At 35.7% G+C, this 22,252-nt stretch overlaps 2 protein-coding genes across 2 annotated transcripts; one reads left to right on the top strand and one right to left on the bottom strand.

Annotated features, from left to right (window-relative positions):
* Nucleotides 1-281: 281 nt before the first annotated feature.
* LOC124218089 (probable peptidoglycan muropeptide transporter SLC46) lies at nt 282-21,038 on the top strand. The gene is made up of 7 exons (XM_069134971.1): nt 282-344; nt 17,968-18,121; nt 18,616-18,879; nt 19,123-19,472; nt 19,550-19,829; nt 19,921-20,103; nt 20,179-21,038. The coding sequence occupies exons 2-7, from the start codon at nt 18,019-18,021 to the stop codon at nt 20,403-20,405; spliced, it is 1,407 nt and encodes a 468-aa protein (XP_068991072.1). The 5' UTR covers nt 282-344; nt 17,968-18,018; the 3' UTR covers nt 20,406-21,038.
* On the bottom strand, nt 20,629-22,145 carry LOC124218099 (sepiapterin reductase-like). The gene is made up of 3 exons (XM_046624523.2): nt 21,898-22,145; nt 21,409-21,722; nt 20,629-21,244 (listed from the first exon to the last, which is right to left on the bottom strand). The coding sequence occupies exons 1-3, from the start codon at nt 22,130-22,132 to the stop codon at nt 20,996-20,998; spliced, it is 798 nt and encodes a 265-aa protein (XP_046480479.1). The 5' UTR covers nt 22,133-22,145; the 3' UTR covers nt 20,629-20,995.
* Between the last annotated feature and the right edge of the window lie 107 nt (nt 22,146-22,252).

The following is a 22,252-nucleotide window of genomic DNA, read 5'->3' as shown; positions in this document are numbered from 1 at the left end:
TGCACGCTAAAGTACAAAATCCTTAGAAAGCGTTGCACTGAGTAGGAGCAGGGCAGGTTAACAAAAATGTTTTAACAGAGCAGTTCGCGAACGTCTTGTAGCTGGAATAGTTCATCAAAAATCTAACACTAGTGAGTAATATTATTTTCCCATAACAATTATCTAATACTATTGAATAATGTTATTTTCATAACAATACTCGGACATTATAATTTGAATTTAGTGAAAACTGAATAAAGCTAATAATTGTGTTCAAGTGTGAGTTAACTTAATTAATAACCTTTCCCACTCACCGGCCAGCGCGCAGAGCCGCCCGCAGCTTTAATCATCAAAATCGACGAAAGGTAAGTGACATCTTTTATTTCAAGAGTTTGCGGACTCTCTGCGAATCGACTGTGCAGTTTTTGAGTGATATATTTGATTTCAAGTCCCCCTTGAAGTGTTGTAATGCTTAAAAATCGCGTAATCCATAGATATAAAAAAATCCATAGACCCTTTTTCCGAAGCCTTTATATGTATATACATGAGAACTTTTGGTCGGGAGGATTTGTACTTAAAATACTGAAAACCGAGCCAATTCTACCGGGAGCCAATTTCCATAAGGGTTCTGTGGGGTTCTCTGTTTTTTACTCGAGTGAACGCATCTTTTACTTTGAAAAGATAAATTAATAATATAGATGGTCGCGGACGTTTTAACCAAAGGAATATAACAATTTCTCTTACCTTGTCGTTTAGATGTAAACTTCCGTACATGTGAGAATTTTCCATTGCACAGTTTCCGAGATCATCAGGAGAGAAACTTGAACACGAAAATGTTGCGTTCTACCCGGTAGAAGCGCGTGTATCTGAAAAGAAGCAAGATACGGCAGTTCGGCATGCTTGTTATTTGAATGTAAAAGATTCTTGTAAAACAGCATAGCGTACACTTTCGACAAAAGTCATTTCCAAATGGCCCAAGATCACAGATTCGAATAAAATTAACAGTTAAAATAAGAAAAATAAAACTATACCGTTTCTTCTTGAACGGAGCTTTTAATATTGACTCGTTTCGAGATTTTTATAGCACTGATGTATCTATTGAAATTACATCCACTTGAAATATCATTCCAGAACTGACGAGCATCTTTATCGTTCAGGTATTTTTAATTATACCACTATGCAAATTTAATCTACCATAATACTTCCACTCTATTGAGGATAAATAAACAGAGTGGGTAACGCTGTTAAGTCATGAATTTTACAAAACTCCTGATATCAAACTGTTTGCCATTTTTGTCCCGAAGACGGCTCCAGATATAGTTTGCAGTTCTATGTTATTAAGGTACACATGGTGCAGGTGATAAAGGCAGCAGATCTGAAATTTAATTCAAACGTCTCGATTAGTAATAATTTTCACCTTTCGTGTTTATAAATATCACATAAAATACCTGTGCATGTAACATATCTACCTACTAAATGGAACGTTACATAAAATTACTATCATATTGTATTTCGAATTGTAAATGAATAATCGAAACAATAACTTGTTCTGTTTTTTTTTCTTTTAATGGCATAATTGTTTTACCAAAATCAAATAGCGTACCGATTTACTGATACTTTTAGATATTTTCATTCAGCCGCTTCCGCGATTATTCCTGGTAGTCTGTCAGGACAAATTAGCAGATTTACGGACCGATGTCTTCGATATAAGTGGCTCACAAGATTCGTTGACATTATACAGTCATTTTCGGCCGAAACCAATGCATATTTATGTTCTACGATCATAAGTGATGGAAGGTAAGCACAAATTATGCAGTGTCACAACTCGTCCTCTTAACTTTTAGATTTTAATTAATTGGTATGCAAATCTAGTTTCTGAAAACACTGATTCCTCTATGCGAATTAGCACTATGCTCATAACTTACATGGCGACATAAGCGTCACCTGTTTGTCTCGTTCAACCGATAGATAGTAACTTATTTAGCATAGTTTATTTGCATTATTAATGATTCACGCTACGCGTACAGAATGTGTATTGATGAATCGATCGGAACGTCTTCCACGCTATATGTTTACCTTACATCGCTGCAGCTCATTGCTCATGCAATTCGATTCCGTTAAATTCATGTTGATCCGCATTACTTTGAATTAATTCACACGCCATTGACACGCCAATTCGACAAGTTATTTCCCCCTCGCAAGGGGCATTAACAATCTTACATGCAATGCAAATCAATATATTTATTTTCAAAATCAATTTGGAATTCCTCTGGTTGATTAAGTAAAATAAGTTACTCTTGATTTGACATGTGGAAGACAGATAATAATAACAATATTATTATTAATAATAATAACAACAACAACAACAACAACAAAAACAATAATAATAATAACAATTTTGACAACTCGTTGAGGGTTTCTTCCTAGAATTTAACGCAAAGCCAAGATTTAAGGAGGCACCATAGTCGATTCCGACGTTGACTTATATATCTCCAAATATCAAAGTCCACGTAACTCGAAAGTGAAAAAGGGCTTAACGGCAATGTTCTATATGGAATTCCGTACAAAAACCACTCCAACACGTTTGCATTCGATGTAGAAATGAAGAAATGGTACGGATTCTAAGAAATCGCAATAGTAAATTGTTAGAATTCATGCCATTTCTTTATTTCTGCGTCAAATGAAAATGTGTTAGAATGTTTTTGTTTAGAATTGTGTATAGAATGAGGCTGTTGAGCCCATTTTTGCGTTTGAGATGCGTGGACTTTGATATTTCGAGATACATACTTCAACGTCAGAATTGACCATGGCACCATTAACCCTTTGAGGCATACATTTTTCCTTGCAGTATAATTCCTTGAAACTGGGTTTTCAAGGGTTAACGGGATCGCTGAAAACTAATCCAATGTGAGAATTCCAAAATTCAAGATGATGGATTCAATATGGCGGACTGAAAATATAAAACTTGATCTTTTTTGCTTGACATTTGTTATCCGGGGGTTTTCGCGATCGCTGAAAAAACGCATTCGACGACAGAATTACAAAATTCAATTAGCGGATTGAATTCGGTGCACCTTGCACAAAATGCTAGGGTGAATCTCGCTCTTTGCGTTATCTGGAACTAACGAGAAGGACGTAGCAGGATTTTAGTTCCATCTCCGTTTTTGTTTTTTATGTTCTTTATATCTCTTTTTGTTTTATGGTGTTGCTTTTGGTTTTTCGCACAGATCACAATCCCTTCTAAAACGTCAGCATTGGCATCTTGAAAGTCCAATTATGCAAAAATAATGATCACGATATGTCAAAAATAGAATATAAATCTTAAATAACCCATTCAAAATGGTGTCACATATATGTGACGCTGTGCCGCAAAGAGTTTACTTACTCGTTTATTTTTATGTTACGTATCGTGACACATAGGCATATGTTCAATGTATTTCACTGTTATGAAATAAGAGAAATAATAGATAATTATTTGTCGTACACAGACACGTAGTCAACGCGTCTAGTCATTATTATGAAGTAAAAAGTAAGACGATTTGAACACATGTATGCGATATGGAGTACGTAGCAGTCGCGAAAAGCTGACCAGACGTGTTCGCTTCGGTGCTACGTACGACGTAAAATTTGTCCATTGTGTCTTTTTTATTACATAACAATACAATTTCATATTAACGATATAGTTTATGAATCTTCGAATACAGAAACAGGTTTTTACGGGTGAGTTAACATTTCACGTTTTCTTTTTGTTGTGCTAATTTGCCCAGAGATTTTGCACGGAGAGAAATTTGTGACAATTTTTTATATCGACATCAAAAATACTATTTATAGTAAGGCTTGATGATCCGTACAATTGGAAAGACGGAGTACAAGAATAATTGACATTTTATTTCTCCGCTCGGAAAGAGCAGTGACTTATTTTTCCTTTCGAAAAAATTTGAATGATTAAATTAAAAGTGATATAGAATTTTTTTCAACATATGTGTTGCAATACGTAAATTACGAGGTCCGTTTAACGCTTTACCGGTGGAACATGCCTGTAAAGGCCCGTTATAATCTTCTGTTTTCATTGTTGTTATCTTATGAAACGTTGAACCGGCGTAAATTCACAGTCAACAAGAATAAAAACAGAAGATACTTGAAGTACAGGTCGTTATATGTTTCACCCGTCAAACGTTTAAGGGACGTTTGTGAATTCGGGGGTTAGTACCTACGGCAATGGGGGAAATAACTTGTCGAATCGGCATGTCAATTGAATATGAATTAATTCAAATTAATACGAATTAACATGAATTCAAGGGATTCGAATTGCGTTACATAGGTCAATTCCTATTGAGTGAAGTTGGAAAAAATTAATTAAAATGAGCATTTTTGAAATTCGATCTAAAGAACGGAGAGGATTTCATTAATATTTATAAAAAAATCTTGTCAATGGGCACATCAGCCTCAGAAGGTGAAGCGAGGGACATGAAAAACATAATGCTTCGTTTGAAAAATGAGAAATTGAATGCTGAAAATTTGAACAAGTATATTAATAAGGAAGCATTGCCCCAGCTTATTTACACTCTTCTGTGAAACAAAAAGGCTGTGAGAGAAGTTTTCTGCCACGAGGCGGCCAAAAACGCGGCTAAGAAGTACAATGCTTCAGGATCGATTTTCTTCCATGACAGTGCTCAGCGTAGAGAATAATATTGTTAAAAAAAGTTCCCGCTGAGAAAGTGTTGATGAAAGTGTACATACCGAAAGTATTAATGTTAACATGACGGTGTAATTAAAGCAAGTTCCATATTTTACGTGTATTATAAATTTAATTTGATGAAAACATGGTTGTGAACAAAACCAGTTTTTTATTAAGCCGGCCCCTCGTAGGACCCCCCCCAGAAAAAAATACTGGCTACGCCCATGTGTGTGTCGTATTTTACTATTTGGTGGCATTACGTGCGACAATTGCGGAATTCAATTCCCGATTGACGCTCTTATTTGTTATTATTATTTTTTTTTGTCATTTATTAAATAAGTTGAATGCTTATTTCTTGCAATAAACTAACGAATAGTTAATACGAGCATTCAAGCTATTTTAATTAAAAATAAAAAGCAAAAAATAAAAGTATCGGTTTTTTGGGCAGTACCTCCCCCCCCCCCCCCCTCCGGCTACGCCCACGATTACAGGTATAGTTAAGCTTCATTATGCATCACGTACACTTACAGTTCACGAATTAGACTCACTGAGAAAGGAGTTTACTTACCGTTGACAAACGTATATTTGGATATGGCGAAATAAATGTTTTAGTTATTATTATCAAATTTTAGTTGAGCCAAATAATGACCCACAGAATTTTATTAATAGTTAAAAAATCATATTTGGCCCAAGTGAAATTTACTAATAATAACGAAACATTTATCTCGTCATATCGAAATCTACGTTTGTTTACGGTAAATAAACTCTTTTCTCAATGCTTGTTACAAGAGTAACGTAAACGCCACAGATGTGCAGATGCAGATAATCACAAACAAAAGTAATAAAATATTTTTTATGTGTGCTTTTTCTGTATTGCTCTTATTGCAGGCGTGAATTGAAAATTTTACTCCAGGTTTTGCACTTGACGTTGACACTTATTTAGTTCCGAAGACGTTAAAACAGCCATAAGCCATCGCGGGAATTATTATTTCATTTAAAATTTTACAAATCGCGGTAGATAATAAATCAGTTGTATAAACACCTTCAGTCACGCGTGCACGTCTATTTTCTCATACATTTTCTCACAGTAGTATAAAAATTTATTTGCGTATTTCTCGGAAATCTAATGATATTAAAAGTGGTAATTAACATCTTGATGCTTACGAAGCGATATAAATCTGCGTGTAATGCAATTTAATTCTTATACAAATAAAAGGTTCGATTCCGCGGTGCGGCCACATTAACAATAAATGACACCAACCACTATTAATAAAAGAGACGGGAGTTCAAAATAAGAGTTCTAATAAAAATACTGCACTGTTCAGCGAGTAACTTTTAGGATGTTTGTTTTATTTTGAATTTATATTGAGTCCCATTTTTATCCCGAGGCTGTAAATATTACGGTGATTACCTACCGCAGTGGCTTTGTGTTAAGTTTCGCGAATCAACTGCAATTTTGCGAAAGCTTAAGGAAGAATTATACGTTTATGAAGGGATCACCACACATCAATTTTCATACCTGTTATAAATTTCAAGTGTGATAAAACCCTTCGTTTCGGCCCTAGATACAATTATGCACTAATGACGTTATAGAATCTGTCGTGTCCGCAAAAACTTTACAAACTTGCATCACTCATAATCTATACGAATTATTAACTGAATTTGAAATTTATTGCGCTCTCCACGGCGTCAAAGTCCGTTGCACCTGTCGTAATCTGAGAATTTGGAGGTAGTGGGTCTGATTAAGTGTCTGCAGAATGAACGTTACCACACGTGGAGTCGACTAAAAATAAATGTGAAGGAAGACGCAAACTCTTAGTTTCCTCATTAAATGTAATAGGACCTGCTAATGAAACAGATAAATTTTGTTGAATGGTGCTGATACATTTGAATAAACATAAATTAGTCGGAACGAGCGTGGATTGCTTAAAGTCAGACGGAGTTAATTTGAATTGAACGAATAAATAAACTGAGCCCAACTCAATTCATACAAAGTTGACTTGCCAAGCGATCTTCGAAACACAGACTACTTGACTCATTGTCAGTACAATATGGGAACAACTGGACGCGAGATTTCGACCGGTAAGAACGTTCCTACAAACAGACTTACAATACGCAATATGAATAAAAAGACTTTGATAACATCTTTACGCAAGCGAAGTAATTAACAATACAATTTTCATCACGACCATTATTATTTCTTCGAGCATCGATTTATAACCACTGGTGACTAATTATTTTTATGCGTAGATCAAGGGGTTAAGAGGAGATGTAATCGGTAGATGTGTCGATGACTCTATGAATAATGTATCCAACTGGTTCAACGAATAACAATTAATTAAAGTTACTTCTGGTTTGGACACATAACTACAAGCTGTACGCGTAATGACGTCTGGAAAAGGATGGGAAAAAAGGAAACGTATGTAGGAATGTAGTCGACCTTGTAATTACGCAATTAAACTTGCCAAATTTATACAGGAGGGTGAGAATGTTCAGCGAGTTTTTGAAAAAAACGTGTATCCCAAAAATAAATACCCGTTTATTTTTTACCATGAGTTCAAAAACGGCGCGCGATAAATCGAAATCGCAAACATCGAATTTATTTTACCAGCCGCTTATTTTACACCAGCAATTCAAAATTGTGACGCAAAATTACGCGACACATCACGCGTCTCTTTGCATTATCGAGGGACTGGATTTCACGAAGACAGAAATCCATTCGGGCAGGCACCCAATCCTCCGAACCATATTGATATGGAAACGAAATCTAGGTTCCAAACATTTTGTTCTGCGTTATCTTCGTCAACAACTCGACCACTTTGTAGTTTTTTGTTGAAATATAGATAGACAATAAAGCTGTACTAAAGTTACTAGGGATTTCTCGCTGTATCTGGTCCCTAGAGACTTTTGTAAGGTGGTACCTAACAACCTTTCTGTAAGACTCGCTCTCTTTTTCTTTCGAATGGGTAACGCGCACGGTCGCAACAAAATTAATACACGTGGTTTCTCAAAAGATATATTGTATTACAGACATATAAATGTGTTGAATAAAACAAATATAACCTGATTCTAAAACACCTAGCCTCGTTAAACATAATCCCAACATTTTTACGACACATAAAGTAGGATCCTGTGGTATGCGCGTATATAAAAACTTCTTGACTCATGGAAGTTTTTTACACCCGTCCAAACATCACTATTTTATGCGTATTTGCCAGGAAAATAATTATCATACGGTCGTTGGCTTCCAGAATTGAAAGTTCTCATCGCTGCTTTGACGATGTGGATTTTGTAGACGTCGATATTGGAATTCGATTACCTACAACAAGGTAGAGAAAAAAGTAAATATTATATTCATTTCGTACCGGATAGGAATGTAAAAAAAAAACCGCAAATAGAGATAGGATTATATAATACACAGGATCTTGTAGGATAGAGTAGAGAATCGTAAATAATTTTTGAACTACTGGTAAATTCGAAAAATTAACGACGGAGCCAGGAATCGAACCTGGTATCTAGCGATGCTTTACCGGAGCCTTACTCCACTAGACCACCTAGCCGCCCTGACTCTGATGTCGTTAATTCCTCTCATCACCAGTAAGTTCAAATTTGTTTTCTTGTGCTGTAATAGTATGTGTGAATATAGAAAGTGTTCTTCCTCTTCGAGACACAAATTTGTAAGAATGTCTGTAAGTGTTTACATTTTGGTATCTTACGCTTCTTGGTGCGAAGCTCGTAAGACAGTCAATGACCGTCTAATATTGAAATGCGGATATGTAATTTTTCGAATTTACCAGTAGTTCAAAAATTATTTACGATTCACAAAATGAATATTGCCTCGTGATTAATATTAATGTTGATGATGCATATCCGCATTTCAATATTAGACGGTCATTGACTGTCTTACGAGCTTCGCACCAAGAAGCGTAAGATACCAAAATGTAAACACTTACAGACATTCTTACAAATTTGTGTCTCGAAGAGGAAGAACACTTTCTATATTCACAGATAGAGTAGAGAATTTAAAGCTGCATCGTTACGTATTAAATTAGAGATCGTCCCAAAGAGATTTACTTGCGTTCTAAGTATATTATGTAAGTGGTCATATTTGTATTGCATTCTTCCAAAACGTTGTTCTTCGTGACCAAGAACCTTGTTCCACTCATTCCCTAAATTATCACTGTGACATACAATAAACTCATGTAAATTTGAAAGCCGTATTAATTGTCAGTTGATATTCTACCACGATCTGCAGGTACGCTAATATAAATGATAAAAAAAAGTTTTGCTCACAAATGCAATTAAGAATCTCGTTTCCAAGTGTCTGCACCTGCCTGCTCCTATAAGAGTAGGATTCATCAATAATCAAAGTCATGAGTGATGTGAGAGACACGAATAAATAGATGAGTTTTAATTGTCCCACACCCTAAGAATAACTTGAATAAAGGTTTACATTTGTTGCTTTTAAATTGGAGATTATCAATATTTAGACTTTTCTTTATGAAAACGAGAACCGATAAAATGTTACGTTCAGAAATTATAGAAAACCAAGGATAAACTGTTGCATACGACTTTTCGCTACGCTAAAATAATATCAACATATACGAAACCTGTTAAAAACAAGTTTAAATACAAGTGATTATTGTTTAGAAGTTACAATCTGCAAAGAAATTACAGAGAATAAAATAGAATAGAACAGATTGTATTTATTGTACCAGGGTGGACGTTCTGAAGTGTAAACGAGCAATGTACAGAGTAAACAGACTTAGAAAATAACTTAATGCTAATGAACGAGAGAGAGAGAGAGAGAGTGAAAGAAATGCGTTTATTTATTATGTTGACTTTATTGATAAACATAGAGGGAGCAATAGAGGGAGAGAGATAGAGAGCGAGAGAAAAGAGGAAAACAGCAGCTATTGTAAGCTCTCTACGGTTAGAGTATAACAAGTTCCCGGCTGTGATCAAGTGAGTTTAAGTCTTGAACTTTTGGTGACATTTCACTATTCTTCATCATACATTATTGGATTTTTTTACCGACCCTTCAATATTGTTAAGAAATATGGAAACAAATTTAAAGCAATATTTGTGTTTTTCGCTCGCAATTATTCAAATTTTCTCTAACAAACATTACGCGGTGTAATGAAATCTGTAGCCTGTTTGGTGTGGATTCACACTTTGTAGACAACGTAGGATAAATTTACGTTTAAACAGTAAATTATGGTTACCTAATTGCATCCATGCCTTGTCCCATTCAAAATTTCCATGTGCATCCTTAGAAATTCACTCCGTATTCTAAATTAAGTGAATTCCTATGCCACTCCATGGCAATCTGGAATGGAAATTTCGGAAAATGTTAACGTTTCTCCATACGAAGCGGATGAAAAGTAGAATTAACCCATTCTTGTACATGCATGGTTACAATCGTGAAAGTTATATTTTGGAATAATAGTAAAGTAAAATAATAAAACTAGACTGACCGTTATTACAATAATATTCGTTGGCCGAGTAACCGTAGATTAGAAAAATGTTTAAATATTTGCCGATTGAATTTAAACCGGCATCGGTCGTGCCAGGATGTATGAGGGACGTGAACGCAACTTCGTTACATTATGTTGCGCTATGAATGACGGTGAAATATGTGAATGATTGTTGAGGATGTTCCATTGCACGTGGAGAATTGAGATCTTCGAGCTAATGGAACGATGCTAATGGAACAAAGGAAAATTCAAAATTTACATACTAATCACGGAGCAAGCGTGTAGAGTCAGAGACAATTAACAGCTAGTAAATTATATAATTCGCATTTATGAAATATTGTTAACTATACGATAAATCTATTCGAACGAATCAGGACTTGTTACGCGATATTGCCTCACATGGTGCAATGATTTGAAAAACACGTATAGGATACACCTTTCATTTTTGAATCTTACACTCGGGGTTTAATCGAGGAATGTGAATGTATGCTCGTTCTCAACGTGGTATTGAAAGGGACTCACGTTCTGTGATCTTGCAACTTGTCAAGTTCAACGAGTATCGGCGTATAGATAACCGCGTTGAAAAAAAAAAAATTACATTTATTAAACTTACTAGAAAATTATTATAATTGCATATCGTTACAACATCGTTTCGAATATTGTTGTAATTATAAAAAAAAACAACGCGGTACGAGTAAGTATTTGCTATGATCATTTTTAATATGTAATATGATAATGTTTGGTAAGTTTACTGTATTTTTTCAGCTAAACGAGGTCTCAAAATCAGTTTACTTGTGCTCCGGCATTTAATTGTGACGACAGTGACAAGAAAATATATCACGACTGACTATACCCAAAGAAAAATAATAATGCGTACTAAATTTTCTAGTCGGAGCTAGACGACTGATTTTTATTCTAGAACTCTGCATTTACCGCACTTCACGATCATGGTAGAAAATAAAAATAGTCTAAGACTGTACGGTAACCGTAACTGACAGTTTTTCTCGGTGAGTTCTACGTAACTCGGAAAATAATATGAACAATTTTTTTTGGGTGCTCCAAATAAAACTTTATACTGTCTGGTTGATCGCACCGAAACTTCCGTCGCCTCAACGGTAAATTATTCGCAATAACAACATATGTTTTTTTGCCAACTGCAAATGAGTCCTTGTTTGAATCATTAATGAGTCTTTTTTAATATTAAGTGACCCAATTATACGGTAGAGAACAATCAATATCGGTTAGAGCCATTGGATTATGTAGGGCACCGACACAGTTTCTCCGTAAATACAGTATCAACATTTACAGGTGTAATTTCTGGGTCTGTTTTGTTCATAATATAACTTGCAGCCACCGAAGAACCCGAGCGTATGTAATGAATATGGTTGCGCGTTTAGTTGTTTTTAGTGGCTCTGAAATCGAGTGAAAAAATTATCGTAATTCCTTAGCAATTTGTAACACGCAGTGAGAGTTCCGACATATTATACCTACGTTGAAATAGTACGGGAGATTGAACTGTTGTATCGCGAAGAAAATAATGGGAATATTTATTTCAATTAGAATATACAGCGGTGACTTATTATTAATTCCACTATCACTCGATCCAACCTTTAGCAAAGTGCGATGGACTTTGTTCGGTTTGTTTATGAACGAGTGCATCATAAGATTCGAATGCTGCCGGTATAAATAACGGCCAATCGAGTTCTACCCCTTTCGGAAACGTATATCAAAAGTATAGATAAGAAAAATAACGGCCATTATACGTGTTATTGAGAGATTTCCTACATTGTAATTAATTACTGCAACAATATTGCAATCGCTCCAAGTATCGCCAGAGTATTCGTTAAAGAAAAAAGCAGTACTAGTTTCTCCTCGTTATTTGTTCCGCAAGGAATGTAGTCAATTCGAAATACAAATTACCCGTGTATGGAAAATTTTTTTTTAAACGCGAAAATTGTTCGGCGAGTAAGTTTTCTTACATTTTATTTCACTGCGCATTAGAACGAATGAACAAAAAAGTAGGGGTAAAAATTCTGACGACGCAAAATCGTATGCACACACGTCCATACGTGGGTATACTCGCATATACGTACGAGCACGTATACCCGCCTTCATTCTTTTCACCTTGGTATTCGATCTCGGAATATAATTATCTAACTGAGCCTATAAAATTGCAAGATTTATAAACTGGCAATGCTTTTGCCCCTTCCGCGACTCCTGCAGACTATGAGGGACGACTGCTCCACGATTCAGAATTATTTAGTCAGCCACGATAATTCGTACGTAATTTGATACCCATTCGAAAGCGTTTTAGAAGTGATCAGTGATTGCATAGATTTTAGTCCGCGTAGGACTCGCACGGACTGCGATTGTTGTCACTTTAAACGTGAAATTAATAAGTTATCGAAGCAAATACGTCACTTATAACGAGAGGTTTGAGTGTACGCACATTTTTATATCCATCAAAGTATAATATGTATTATATTACACATTGTACGTAATACTTGGCCCATTTCCACCACTTACTTCAACATCGTCATTGGTTGAAAATTTCCGTTTTCCAACTTAACACAAATTGCTGCAAGAGTAGTTTGGCTTTTCGGTTTTATAAGCGGGTAAGCGGCTAGTTGCGCTCAGCACCCGACACTTCCGTTCGCTGACACCGCGGTATTTTCACGACACATTTTTCAGCCCGTTTTAATTAGCAACTTGCTGATTTATTAATTTTTTTAAATATCAAGTACCGCGTATAGTTCACTCACAAATAGTTCTGTGAATCTGCGTAATCAGTTTGTTGTACGCATATGAGTATACAAATGAACCTGCACGATACGTATTACGGGAATCTGATTAACTCCGGTTACACTTATTGTTAGTTCTGTTCGTGACTACGGAAGCCGAAGAATTAATTCGACTTCTGGCTAGACTCATTTTTCAACATACAAAACTGAGTGAGTACGTAAATAAAAATGAATGAAACGTGAAGCTGATATTGTACTTATATATTATTCATGTTTCTAACTAACAATGAGAATTCTCTCTAGATAAATCTTGACAAACTTCAAAATTCAGTGTACGTGATTCGTAAATCTTAAAAATTTTAAAACGTACTTTGACAGGTGTAACTACAGAAAAAAACGAAGTGTTTTAAAAAGTGATTCAGAGAGGTTCACGAATTGTGAACAGAATTTCAATATTATTGTAGAAAAAATATGTGGCAAACTTATTCAGGCGGGTTTTGAAAGTATCTCATTGACACGTTTTGACGAATTTTAAAAGAATCGTGAGGTTTTCTGTTGAAACTCGTATCGGAGTAATTTATACTTTTACAGGGTCACTTACGGAATACTGGTCACGAAAGCGATTAACGCAGCCGATTTTACCTCAGATCTGCATTTAAGCGGCTCTCTCTCTCGATCAACGGTCAGAGAGCCATTATTCAGTAAACGACCCTGTAGACACGAACGAAGTCGGTAGAAACTGTTCGTATATTATCGGAAGAATTAGAACAAGTTTTCAAAAAATTTATTCACACCGAGTTCATGAACGTACGAGATAAATGACATGCGCGAAACTGGATCGAAATTGTACCGACGAATAATGAACGTCTTGCGCAACTAAACAGAGAATTATCCAAGATAGCTTGATTTTAACAATAATGAACACAAATTCAAGAAGCGAAACAAATCGTAGAATGAATATAGTGGTTATTGGGTAGATTTTACAGCACTTACGATATTCGCTTTATTTGCTGCAACGTTGAAACAAGTCTCTGTAAAAATAAAATACCGATCGTTCTTGGTTACAACAAGTTCACCTTAGAACGAGGCCTTTCTTATACAAGCATTTTGTGCGAGACTCATTCCAATTATGCATCGCATACATACATTAGACGCGATTGCGAACGTTCACTCATGAAGATATATGCATATTTAATTTTACAAACTTTGATCGATCCTTACGCCCGCGCCAATACGTGATCCTCTTTGTTAAAACGGGATGAAATCCTCATCAATAAACTACGAAATCTGGCGTCCCGTCGATAACAAAACAACAACGCCACACTATTTGAAAACATACATACCACGCGTATATGCTTGATTTACGATATCATTTTTACTCACCTGAAAACACAAAGTTCCCTCAACATTCCACTCACGAGATCCACGCGATATAGATATAATATACCTGTATGTTTACAGATTGACGTAAAGTGAGCAATCTCTCCCGTATTTGCAATTCACAACTACCTTGCGATACCGCGGCGAGTGCGTAGGTCATGCAAAAAAAATTGTAGGAATAGCTGACATTTCAGTTATATTATAATTTCGCATTTTGTAACAGTGTCTTTTCATCGACGATGTATCCAGAGATGGCACAAAAATTTAAAGTCGTGAAAACGACGTTTGAAGAATGCGTTTCGCGCAATTTTCTGACGTCTGAAAGATATCTTTGTGTCCAAAAATTATCTTCATTCCTAAACGATGAGACCTTGAGGTCTCATAGACGTCACAAAATGACGTATAAAACATCCCTTAGACGTCTTTTCGACGACTTGCAAGTTTTGTGCTAGCTGGGATGTTCCGCTGAGTATCGATTCACGTACATCGTTTTAGCTTTGATTCACGGAATTTTCGGTTTTCCATGGTCTGTAAGCATTGAAATTTTCCCTATTTTGAAGTGAACTTTTCTATTACCTCCATGATCGAGCATTAGTTTTTGTCGCGGGGCTGAGACCTTATCGTCAACATTGTTCGACCGTAAAATTGAAAACCTTCTTTTTATTTCTCGACCCATACACAACCTCACTGGTGTTTAGTTTGCCACGGTATGTGAATTCGTACGATAATCCAACAGAGATTGCTCTGTTGCTTCGTGAAGGTTTGCGCCAGTTTGCAACATACATTTTGTTTTTCTTTCGAGTGTATCAACTAAGTTCTTAACTGCGCCATTGTGCTAAGGTTGTGGTTAAATGCTATACGACGGATACTATTTTTTTTTTCATGCGAACTCTCGAATATCTTGACATGCGAATGACCGAAAATTGTCTCTTGCCAATTGTAGTGGATATCCATATCGTGGGAATAATTTTGTGAATGCTACAAGTGTCGCGCTTTACGTCATATTTTTCATAATAAATGCAAATTGGTTGAAATTTAATTCTTTTAGTACAAAGTCTCTCAGTCTATGCCCCCACCGCATGAAATTGCCTTCAACTGTTTGTTCTTAATGTTAAATAGTAGCCACATTCTTAAAGCTTTTAACCAGCACCGTGAAATTACTGGGTTACCTCCGTGGTTAACTATATACAATCTTTAATTTCTATTAGGATATCTTTCTTCGTAGATGCGTTTATTACGTCTTATATTTCCATCATTTGTTGACAATACGTGCGCAATACTACTTATGAACACCTCCACTGGTATTTGTAAATAATGTTTTTTATAAAGTCTAAATGGAATGGCAAAAACACGTACTACAGAGTCTAGTTCCATGTCAAGTGAAACATTATTAACATATATGGTTTCAAAATGTGACGGTACATCTGTGTCTACGTGCGTGTACTTGATCGTACAATAGTCTCCAACATATCCTTCAGTGTCAATATCTAACTTGTCTAGTTGCTCAACATTCTCCTCGTGAGATGCACAATCTCAATTTCATCATTTATTTGCTTTACAGTGTTATTTTTCTTTCGTTTAGTAGCTTTTTTACGAGGGCGCATTCTAAGAATATGGCCTTTGATTACACATTCACTACAAAATTTACATCGGAGCGTACATGGAGATTTTATGTAGTTACAAACATTGACTGGATAAGGTCGAGAATCCCTTTCGCCTCATTGTTTCATTCAGATCTTATGTGGTTACAAACATTATCTTGATAAGGCCAAGAACCCCTTTCGTTTGCAGAGTGTAGTAACAGCTTATATTTATAAGCGTAACGTGTAAGTTATACTGCTTTACGGGGTAGCAACAGATGATATATATACAGATGTATAACTAACTGTAAGCTGTACTGATTATGAGGTTCACGGCAGACGAAGCCGAGTAACTTCGTATATTATACCACAATTGGAGATAGCCAGCAGGAAGAAGACCAAGAAGAAGAGGCTGGGCAACAGCCAGAAAATATCGCGTTGAAGGGACTAGGAAGGCTTAAAATCTCAAGAAATATCATTTTCTGTTATCGATCTATTCTATTAGTACAATATTTTACGAACATTTTTGCTTTGACGGCTAGAAATGGAGTAACCATTCGCTTCGCATTTATTGACAATTGAAAAAACATATGCATTTTTTTGTTTTCAAGTTCTTTATCACATTTTAGTCAATGAGAATCATGGTAATGGTAAAAAGAAATTTTCAATCAAAGAAGATATTGAGCGTTGAAGACAACCGGGTGTTCAAAATTCGAGACTAGTATGTATATTTACAATTTACACACGTCTTTTTCGAGACAATGTTCTTCGTTGTTTTGCCACAATAACGCAACAACGCCATAGGATATGACATCATTTTTTTTTTTTTGTTTCAAACAAACATACAAATTTTCTCCACAGATTGAACCGACGTATGTATAAAAAAAGTAATATTTTTGTACCGAGATAATAATAAATGTTGCAAAATTTTTGTGTTTCTCAAATCATCGACCGATGTTTTTTTAATTTTTACGTTTTTTCACAAATTTTATAGTTCAATCTGCGGATGCGAATCCCTTCAATGAAATACCGTTTGAGAATTTTTTAAATTTGCATGCGGCTACTTGAAATATTGGCAAGAAGAAAGCGATGCGCGAGACGCGCGTTTGTCTTGAACACTCTATATTTCTCTTAATTACACAGGCCTGCGAAATTTAACTTTTCATTTCCCTCCCAAGTAATAATGCTTCTTTTTAGGTATTTAGATATGTTGAATTAAAACTAAGCGCTAGTTTTTTTACAGTACATCGAGATTCATTGTTATGCATTTTTCAAAAAAATTAAATAAATATAAAACTGTATGTTTAGATATAAAATGAACACCATTAGGTTCAAACAAGACTTGAGAGACAAGATAAGTCAAACAGACTTTTAATATTTTTTCTACTTTCTTCAAGATTCTTGTTCAATCTGTTTCTCTTGTACCAACCATTCGATCCATCTCATTATTAAAAAGGAGTTTTGAAGAAAGTAGAAAAAGATATCACAAGTTTGTTTGATTCATCTAGTCTCTCAAATCTTGTTTGAACCTATTGCTGTTCATTTTATAACTAAACATTCAGTTTTATATTAATTTTATTTTTTTTTCCATAAAAATAGTTCAAAAATGCATAAAAATAAATCTCGATGTGCTGTAAAAAAACTAGCGATATATTTTACTTTCACATACCTAAATATCTAAAAATAAAGCTGTGTTATTTGAGGTGGAAATTAAAAGTTATATTTCGCAAGCCGGTGTTATTAATATTTGTTTACGAATGTCACTGATTCTCGTCGACAAAAATGTGAAATATAAGTTGAAAATCAAAAAAGTTTGCGTGTGTTTTCTCAACTTATCATAAACCCCAGTGAATTTTTAACCCACGTTTAGCCGCCAATATCTTCCTAAGTCTCTTTAATAAATCGTGTACGCCCTCTTCATACCGTATTCTTATAGTTACGATAAACGTGCTTGAATATCCAAAGCATGTGAGTGCACGTTTAATCACCTCGTTATACGGCAAATGGCAAAGTGTAACAATAGCTTACAGTCATTACTACAAAACTATTACAAAGCGTTCGTACACGTATCGCATAGTTTAACGATCTTCCTGCATGTAATATTGTAACTTTGACGTCACTTCTGTTTACAGATAATTCGAAATCGGCCCGTAAAAAGAAGGGGCTGGGATAAATTCTACAAAATGCCGGTAGAAGGAGGAAGTAAAAAAGCATCGAAGGGCCGCGGGCGGTTCTTAATCCTGGGATGTTCAGTCGCATTGCTCACATTTTCGCAATCATTCACGGGTCTGTGAACTTACTGTATCTAATATCTATAATCTAAACCTGCTCGCGTGACGGCTGCAGTGATTGGCCGAGCGTAGGAAAAAGGATAACATCTAATGATTTTAAGAATAATTAGATATTTCGCAACACGATGAAAAGATGAAAAAATATTTTATTTACGAGGTACTTAATAAACATTGCTTCGTGTCGATCTCTGTTATTTCACAAGGTATAATTATTTAGAATAATAAATTAGCACCCACCTGAATGCAAGGTGGAATTAATCGATTATACTGTAGATAATTTTATTATCCATTAAATCTTCTCGGCACCGTCTCGCTCACAATCGGTCTTTCCACTCTGTAGAAAGACTACCCACATAGTTTTTTTAAATTTTTGCAACATAAGGCAAGGCTACTAGGGATATGTTAGAAGTTGAATGTATATACAGATTGTCCTCGCTCTTATATGTAAATTACGATAATCGAACTGAAGAATAATAATTTGATTTGCAGGTATCATTCTCACGGATTTGATCGTTTATCGTACGTGCTTGATATCGTTAGGAACAAATCACACGTACGATTGCAGCATGGCTCACACAAATGACAGTAGCATAAAAGAAAGACTTTTGGAAGCTGAAGCCGAGCCGTTAGCAAGTATGATTGTGATGGTCAAAACATTGATCGAAAGTATACTGTCGGCAGTGCTTTCGTTATTTCTTGGTCCTTGGAGTGACCGAGGTGGAAGAAAGCCTCTCTTACTAGGAGGTTTGACAGGTGAGATATTATTTTATCTTTCGGTTTTTACTATTGAATATATCTTCTCATGAAACAGTCTCGTATTGACCTTTCGGTATTATCGTGCGCCAATAAAAAATCAAGCTTCCATTATGCAACGGGTACTTTCGGCTGATTATTTAGTATTGGTTTTGACGAAGTCGACGTTGCCAACGGGCACCTTAATTTTCTTTCGTCTGTAAATGTAACAGGCAATATTTTCTAACTACATCCTCATTTCAGGTTTTACATTAATGTTCGGCCTGCTATCCTTACTCTGCAGTTGGGACGTCAGTCCTTGGTATTTGATAATTCCCTCAATTCCGGGGTATATCCTGGGTGGATCAGGTACCGTAATATTGGCTGCAATGTGTTACATATCTGATACAACGGCAGAAAAAGACAGAACGATGCTAATGGCTTGGCTTCAGGCATCAATTTTCGGTGGGGTGGTATTAGGCGTCTTTGGCGGGCCTATTATTTTTCAAAACTGTGGCTACACAACAGTCTTCAGTATAGGTGCGATGTGTTGTGCATCGGCACTACTTATAATTTACTTCAGTATTCCCGAATCAGCCAAGGGTGCCACCGAGGTAGGTACTCGTTGTCAGATAAAAAGAAAAAAAAGAAAAAAAAAAAACACGATGATATAATGAAAGTATTTCTACAGAAATCACAGATGCATGGGCTGTTTGAAATCGCCCTGCTGAAGAAGCTTGCTACCAGTATTATAGTTAAACGATACGGTTTTCATCGACCCGTTGTTTGGCTTGTGATGTTCATTTTTACAACATGCGCAATGATTATCGCAGCAGAGACGAGCATAGGATTTCTTTTCGTAAAAGCGCGACTGGGCTGGGATGTTGCACAATATTCTTATGTAAGTGGCGTGGGTCTCTTGCTGAACATCACAGCTTTGTTTGGAGTTTCTCTACTCGGTCATAGCGCAGGTAACAGTTATTCGATATAAATAATACGACGGTATAAACTTTTTTTCTTTATACATATCACTAACCGATTAACGAATTATTGCAATTCCAGGGAGTGCAGACACGCTGTTAGCTGTCGTAGGTCTCACATCCGGTCTAATTGGTTCAATTGTAAAAGCTTTCGCAACGAAAGCTTGGCATATGTATTTCTCGGTATCAATCGCAATGTTTGGAGGAATCGTGGCGCCTGTTATGCGTTCCATCTTATCAAAATCAGTGCCAGCGGAAGATATTGGTGATTTTTCTAACTATTTAACAATATTATGCTCGTAGTCAGAGTTCAAGCTAAGGAGAATTTTATGATTTTCAGGTACTGTGTTATCACTCGCGGGGCTTCTCGAAGTAATGAGTCCACTTGCCGGAGCACCACTATTTACGTTAATATTTTCGAATTATTTACCGCCGATATATCCGACGCCCGTTTTTCTTTTATCAACTAGTCTGTTTGCATTATTAATAGTTTGCACAGTGTATACTGAAGTACTAATAAGGAGGTTTCGCAAACTAGTTTACATAGCTGCACCTCAAAAGGAATAGTCTAGTTAGGTTGTTACGCATTTTTACACTCACGCGATTATTGTGCGAAAATTTTTTTTTACTTAGTTACTATTTAATTTTAGTCTTCGTGTATTATTATAACTTCGTATTATATATGAAAGAGTAATTATGTGAATTATTAAATATACGTCGAGTATTATGTATGCATGCATATATATATATATAATACTCGACGAATTTTAATAATTTTTTGCGGCAATAATATCGTTATATGCTCCAATATTTTTCTGGAATGGAAAACTGAGATTTACGACCAAACAAAACTAGTAATGCTTTTTGATGTTAATCTGCTAAAATATGTAGGTAATCAATGAGTGGTTTGATTTCTCAGTGCACTACACAAACAATGGGTACAGTGCCTGTTGCCTTGCAAGTCTTGCAAAAAATTACGCCAAACAGCGTATTTATCGTACATTGTCGTATACGTCATCCCTATAAAATTCATTTACTTATCGTTATTTTATGTGGCTAGGCATAGTATAATTTCAAATTTCCCGTTATTCTCACTTTCCCCAATACATATATTTGTACAGATTATAAACGATAGTTACTCCTATTTCCTCATGTTTTCAAGCTTCTAATAAATCAGAATAATCGATGATATCACCTGAATTGAACTTCTGTAATTTGATTATTTCTATCATACGATTAACTGTTTGCTGTGTCGTCAGCACCAAATCACTTGATTGTACTTCCCTGAAAAAATTTCTGGCCGATGGATCCGTTATACCGGTGATCACGGCATGCAGCATATCAGTGTCTACAAAGCCAGGTGAGTAATTCAGTACGTATACGTTGGGATTTTCTGTTGCAAATACCTGGAAAATATTAAAACAGCTAAATTTGCACTGTGGCAAGTTTATACTTCTATTAATAATAATAATGTTCCTAAACGAGAGTGGACAATTCGGTATTGGCTAATAAATATAGCAGAAGTTCATGTGCCAAAAATTTACGTCATATACATATAGCATTCATCTACCTTGAAGAACATGGTCCTTGCAGCTTTTCCTGAACAATAATATCCTGCTGACCCAAAAGGTGTATTTGCAGCAATGGATGTCACGTTTATAACGAACCTTGTTACTTTTGAAGCTTCATTGAACAATTGCATAAAGACGCCGTTTAAGACAGCTGGTGAGAATACATTAAGGTCGTAGTAGTCTCGCCATGTTTGAAAATCAGTCAAAGCGATAGTTGGTTTCGAAAGATCACCAATTGATGCTGCATTGTGAACAATTATAGCATTTTCGAATTGGGTTACACCTGCAGGACCCACGGCTTTGCTGATAATATCTACGGGAAAGGTAATCGGATGATTTTAAAGTACCGATCGTAGAATTAAAAATTTTTTATAGTTATCACGATATGTTGACACTGGAAAACACCTGCAATTTGCAACAGTCATTAAGAGCCAAACGGTTTAATGGCAGCATTTTATAAGTTACATTTGAGATAACATTGATCTTACCCTTCAAATGATTCGCATCTGCAACACGTAAATCAACACTTGTGGTTTGCACTTTTATTCTTTTGGGTAACTTGTTGGCCGTCTCCTTTAATCCATTCGAATTCCTTGCTAACAATAACACTAGTGATCCTTCACCTAGCAAAGAACCAAATGATTCGGCTATCTGACGACCAATTCCTTTGCTCGCACCAGTAACAAGGAGAAAAACCTTGCCAGATAATAATGATGCAGACATTTTTTGTGTATTGTTATGTCTCTTCTTAGATAGATACGAATTATATTATAAGCGGAATTTCCGTGTAAAAAATTATTCCGAACGTGTGCACGGTAAAAAGAATGCAGTACTGATGCAGAA

The sequence above is a fragment of the Neodiprion pinetum genome, chromosome 4, assembly GCF_021155775.2.
Source record: "Neodiprion pinetum isolate iyNeoPine1 chromosome 4, iyNeoPine1.2, whole genome shotgun sequence".
NCBI classification, from domain to species: domain Eukaryota; kingdom Metazoa; phylum Arthropoda; class Insecta; order Hymenoptera; family Diprionidae; genus Neodiprion; species Neodiprion pinetum.
Note: the sequence above shows the minus strand (reverse complement) of the source record. Positions and strands in the feature narration are given on the sequence as shown.

Excerpts from the sequence above, each read along its gene's own strand:
- LOC124218089 (XM_069134971.1), top strand. The coding sequence starts at position 18,019 with ATGCCGGTAGAAGGAGGAAGTAAAAAAGCATCGAAGGGCCGCGGGCGG. Across the intron at positions 18,880-19,122 it reads CTTACTAGGAGGTTTGACAG|GTTTTACATTAATGTTCGGC; the intron begins GTGAGATATTAT and ends TCCTCATTTCAG. Across the intron at positions 19,830-19,920 it reads TCTACTCGGTCATAGCGCAG|GGAGTGCAGACACGCTGTTA; the intron begins GTAACAGTTATT and ends TTGCAATTCCAG.
- LOC124218099 (XM_046624523.2), bottom strand. The coding sequence starts at position 22,132 with ATGTCTGCATCATTATTATCTGGCAAGGTTTTTCTCCTTGTTACTGGT. Across the intron at positions 21,723-21,897 it reads AGATGCGAATCATTTGAAGG|ATATTATCAGCAAAGCCGTG; the intron begins GTAAGATCAATG and ends CCTTTCCCGTAG. Across the intron at positions 21,245-21,408 it reads CAAGGACCATGTTCTTCAAG|GTATTTGCAACAGAAAATCC; the intron begins GTAGATGAATGC and ends AATATTTTCCAG.